Genomic DNA, 5,089 nt, shown 5'->3' on the forward strand with positions numbered 1-5,089 from the left:
GAGGAAGGGGGATAGGGGTTTGAGAAAAGGGTGGAGTTCTGTTAGAAGCCTGGACAGGCGGAGGACGCAGGGGGAGCTGAGTACTCTGAAGATGGAGCCTTTTTCCTTGTTATTTCATCCCCCTGAGTTTTGGGGGTTTTTTTTCCCCTTTTGGAAAAAATCTCATCAGAGTTCCATCCAACTCTGACTCAAGTGTTATAAAATTTCTTCCCCCAAATGACTGCACTCCATCTACTCTGTCTACTGATACTCCTTTTATGGGTCCAATCTGTTGAAAGATAAGGAGACAATTACAGTAGAGATGGGAGATGGACATCGGGCTCGAAAGCAAAGAGCAGTGATTAAACTATGGGCCTTCCTGCACAAATTATAATGCTTTTTATAAAAGCAAAATTGAGAGAAATTACATGAAGCTTCATCTGATTATCTTAGAAGTCCTGAAACTCACAAGTGTTAAAGAATTACAATATTAACAGGAAGAAAGGCTATTAAAATTGAAGGGGATTTGGAAAGAGCTATCATCTTTTTTTTTATTCCTTTTCATTGTAAGAGATGAGCCAAGATGTTCTTTAAAATTCAGTATCTCTGATTTTATTATCACAGTCATACAGTTCACTGTGATAACATTAATGCTTCCTCCCAAATCACAGTGTTAACTCCACCAGGACAAGTGTCTTCTCCATGCGAGCCTTGGGCAAACCAACCCCTTTGCCCTCACCCCTCCCAAGGGAGGAGCAGAAGCTTCCAGACTCTGCAGAAGCCACATACCCCTATGTGCTGCTGGGACAGAGGGGAGAAGGGCCGGAGGTCCTGCGCTGCAGGCTGTGCTGGGAAGCCCCCCATCCCCCACCATGCCTGCGTTTCTGATCCCGATGCTCTCTCTCCAGGGCTCCAGTGGTTGGGGTCAAGACTGGGCTGTGTGGCTTCTGTGCTGACCCAGTCTCATGAAGCATGGTTTCTGGAAAGCTGCCTCCTGACCAGCAGTCTTTTCAAAATGTCAGTGTGGAAACCTGCATAGACTCCAGGAGAACGAAGTATTGTTAGGGAGGGCAGGAGGGCCGGGCGTGCGCTGTGCCAGTCTGCCTCTTCAGGAACACATCTGAGTCATGCGTGCAACCATATTCGCTGATGGAAAGACTTTCTTTAAGATGCTGTTACCAAAAAGCTTGTCGCAGGTACAGAGAGCAGCACGTGTTTAAAATTGTGAGGACATCCTGAACATCACTTAGCTGAGAGGCAGATGGCTCTGGCTGCTGTTTTTGATAGAAGCAAGAGTAAGCGGGTAGTGTTTTCCTTCCTGAGTGCTCCCATCCCCCACCCCCAGCTGTCCCTGCAGCCATGGGGTGGGGGAGCTTCTGAAAGGTACCTGGGATCCCCACTAACTGTACTCCTCCCACAACAGTTACAAATCTCCTGGCAAGAGGGAGAGGGGCAGGGGGTACAGGCTGGCTGGGGAGCTGGCTTCTACCGTCCAGAATCCCTGAACCGCCCTGAACCGCCTTGAGGTCAGTAAGTAACTCTCTTAAGGGCAGTTACTTTTAAGGCCAGAGGCCTATGTTACAATGGAGGGACTCTCCCTTCTGCCTTTTGTTCAATTGTCCCACAAATTGGTTGTTTTACATAAAATTTAAAATTACAATTTGAGAAGCCTAAGCCCACACCAACAGTAAATGACTGACACAAGATGGGACCCTTAACGGCAAGGTCCAAATCCTTCCTTCCATCCAATCCTTAGCTTCAATCCGCGGCCCTCCTCCTTTTCCCCACCACCAAAGGCGGAGGGGAGGGGGGCAGTAAGACCGAAACTTTGGTTTGTTAAATGAATTTAAATGTATTTGCTTTGAGGATCCATAGACCCAGGGCGACACCAATTTCAATGAGACTGGCTCTGTGACAGCTGGCGCTGAGTTTCATAGATGGGGCCCATCTACTCTCCCCGAACCTTGATCACCAGAGAATTTTCGCTTCTCCGAGCCCTGGCAGGTGGCAAGAACTCAGAGTCCTGGAGGCTGGCGCTCTTCCCAGGCACCCAGCCCTGGGGCGCCAGGCGCACGGGGTCGGGGCGCTGGTGTGTGTGTGTGGGGGAGCAGCCCATAGAGCTGGTGGGGAGTAGGGCGGCCAGCCTGGAGCCCGGAGGCATGGGGAGCCAGGGGGACTGGAGACACAGTCCCGGAGACGCGCGTGCGTGGGGGAGCCGGGAGAAACGCCTGGGCGCTTGGGGTGTGCGCGCACAGACTAGCGGTCTTTTGGGAGTCCCAGGAAAGCCAGTGGGGGGTTTTGCTAATCCCTGCACTCCGTGGCGGAGGCCACTGCCTGAACAAGCCAGACAGGGTTTCAGAAATAAGAGGCTTCCCCGGACAGCTCGGGCGTCCCGAGCTTCTAGCGTCTCGGCTCTCTCAGGCATCTGGTCCTCCTTCGCGCCTTAATTGCGCGGGGACTCCGTATGACTCCTGTGCCACTGTCTTGGCCCAGCCAGGCCCGGTCTTGGGCACTCGCGTCTTTCACCGCGCTGCCTCTCCTCGTGGCCCCGGCCCATCGACATCCGTGAGCTTCATCGAAACTCCTTGCCCAGCACAGCGGCCCTCTGCTCCCCGCCCGGTGGCCCCAACCACACAGCGGCCCCGGGTGATGAGAGATTCCTCAAGGGCAGGGTCCCTCCATGGGCGAGCAACGGTGCCGTGCGTTCGACTGGGGGGCTGCGGGAGACGTGGTACCTGCGCGAGGGTCCAGGACAGCCGAGACTTCGGGGCCCTAGAGGCCAGATGAGGCCGAGATCGGTGAGATTCCTGGGGACTCTGGTCTCGGACGCAGGCGGCACAGAGTGGGGGAATCACCGGGGCGGTGTGTCTGGATCTCGTCCGGACCAGGGCGGGGCAGAAAGCTGTCCCTGGGGCGGGGACCGAGACAACACTCTAGCAACGCTGTCGGGGGAGGGGGCTTGTCACCCACACTCACCCCGGGCCCTGGCCCCCGACGGCATTTAAAGGGCGGAGGGCGAGGCCGGGCGGGCCGCACCCGGGAGCTGCTGGCGGCCACGCTGGATGGGGCGCCCATGAGCTTCGGCGCCGAGGCTCCCGGCCAGGCCCGTAAACGACTGGACATGGCCTCGTACTGCGACGGCTCCGGTGTCTGCCCGGCCCCGCACAGCCAGGCCGGGGCAGCCGCGCACCCGGCGGGNGAACGCGCCGGCTCTCAGCCCCGCGCCCTACGCGCCCTGCCCCGGGTCTGCGCCGCCCTACGCGGCCGCCCCGGGCTACGCCGCCCCCGGCCCGCTCCTTGGCGCCCCGGGCGGCCTGGCGGGCACCGACCTCGCGTGGCTAAGCCTCTCGGGCCAGCAGGAGCTGCTGCGGCTGGTGAGGCCGCCCTACTCCTACTCGGCGCTCATCGCTATGGCCATCCAGAGCGCGCCGCTGCGGAAGCTGACGCTCAGCCAGATCTACCAGTACGTGGCCGGCAACTTCCCCTTCTACAAGCGCAGCAAGGCAGGCTGGCAGAACTCCATCCGCCACAACCTGTCGCTCAACGACTGCTTCAAGAAGGTGCCCCGCGAGGAGGACGACCCAGGTGAAACAGGCGCTCCCGATTGCCCTGTCCAGGACTCCGCGGATTCCCGCAGCCCGACTGCTGGCGCTCTAGGACTCGGGGCGGCCTGGGGCAACCCAGTCCCTCCCGCACTGCACAGCTAGGGGTACTGAGGCGGGAGGAGGGGGAGGAGGAGAGACATGCTGGGTGACCCCGGGACCCCTAGACCCTGACTTCGGGTCTAGGGCTCTGTGAGTCTCGAAATCTCTGTGCTCTCCCGCGGAGGAAGAACAGGGAGAGACCGTCAGCTGGGCGACCTTTGGGGTTACTTCTCTGACTTCAGTATCCTTTGCTGTAAAACGGGGAAGACAATGTCTACCCCAAGAATTGGTAAGGCCAATGAGACGCTGCCTCGCGAAGCGCTGGAGCCAACATAGAGGCCAAGCATGGTCCGTTCCGCAGCATTGGCAGCGCGACTGCCACAATCCAGGTGGCTGTGCGCCCCATAGGCTTTCTCCTTCCTTTTCTCCCTGTGAGCTTACAGAGGCTCAGTATTCTTGGTTGTTGCCCTTCCCCGGCCTTCCTGGCCTGTCCACATTCTTCCCAGTCTGGCTGTGGAGGCCCTCCCAGGTGCAACCCCGAAGGTTTAGGATAGGGGTGAGGACTAATGGAGGGTCCGCTCGGGGAATCTTCTTGAAGTTAACCTGCACTCGTCACGTTCACACCATGGTCAGTCAAACGCCTTATTTTCTGAGCTGAGCCATCTCTTTCTGCGCAGGTAAAGGCAACTACTGGACCCTGGATCCAAACTGCGAGAAGATGTTCGACAACGGGAACTTCCGACGGAAGAGGAAGAGGAGAGGAGAGGTGAGCGCCGCTGTTTCCTCGGGAGCCAGGAGGCCGGGAGGAGCCAAGACACCAGAGCTGGAGCCCCTCGGCGCGGCCTCCGCGGACCTGCAGGCGCCTCCGTCCCCGCCCGCGCCCGACGCTGCCGCCTGCTTCTCCAGTTTCGCCTCGGCCATGGGGGCCCTGGCGGGCGGCCTGGGTACCTTCCCCGCGGGCCTGGCGGGAGACTTTTCTTTCGGGAGACCGACGACGGTCGCAGCCCACGGACCCCAGGCCGCAGGTCCCGCACCCGGCTTCAGCGCTGGCCATCAGACGGCGGCCACCAGCTTCCGTGTAGGCCACTTCGTCTACAGTCGGGAGGGGACAGAAGTTTGAGGGGAGGCGGGGATTGTTCCAAGTGCTGTCCGGAGGTACTGAGCTCAAGCCCGGATTCCCGCCTGCTTGGCGCCACAGAGTCGGTGTTGGTGTCCAAGAGGGAGCGCAGAGCCCCCGGGGGCCGCTGCGGAGAACTGACTGAGCCCAGTGCATCTCAGCCTCCCGGTGGGTGGCCCGCCTGTTGTGCCCGACCCAGGGGACCCTTCACATGGAGCAAATGGGCCACTCCCTGCGCCACTGGTTCTTCCAGTGCCTCTGGACCTTGAACCTGTGCTCGGCCAGGATCTGCCTTCAAGGGGCGACAGGTGGCACCCGCCCCAGCTTTTTCGAGGGGAGCCCTGGCCCA

At 59.3% G+C, this 5,089-nt stretch overlaps 1 protein-coding gene across 1 annotated transcript; it reads left to right on the forward strand.

The window, feature by feature from the left end:
- The first annotated feature begins 3,100 nt into the window (after positions 1–3,100).
- FOXI2 (forkhead box I2) lies at positions 3,101–4,743 on the forward strand. The gene is given in 3 exon segments (XM_034661802.1): positions 3,101–3,177; positions 3,179–3,564; positions 4,301–4,743. Coding segments are annotated over 3 exon segments (906 nt in total).
- Positions 4,744–5,089: the final 346 nt, after the last annotated feature.

The sequence above is a fragment of the Ailuropoda melanoleuca genome, chromosome 6, assembly GCF_002007445.2.
Source record: "Ailuropoda melanoleuca isolate Jingjing chromosome 6, ASM200744v2, whole genome shotgun sequence".
Taxonomy (NCBI): domain Eukaryota; kingdom Metazoa; phylum Chordata; class Mammalia; order Carnivora; family Ursidae; genus Ailuropoda; species Ailuropoda melanoleuca.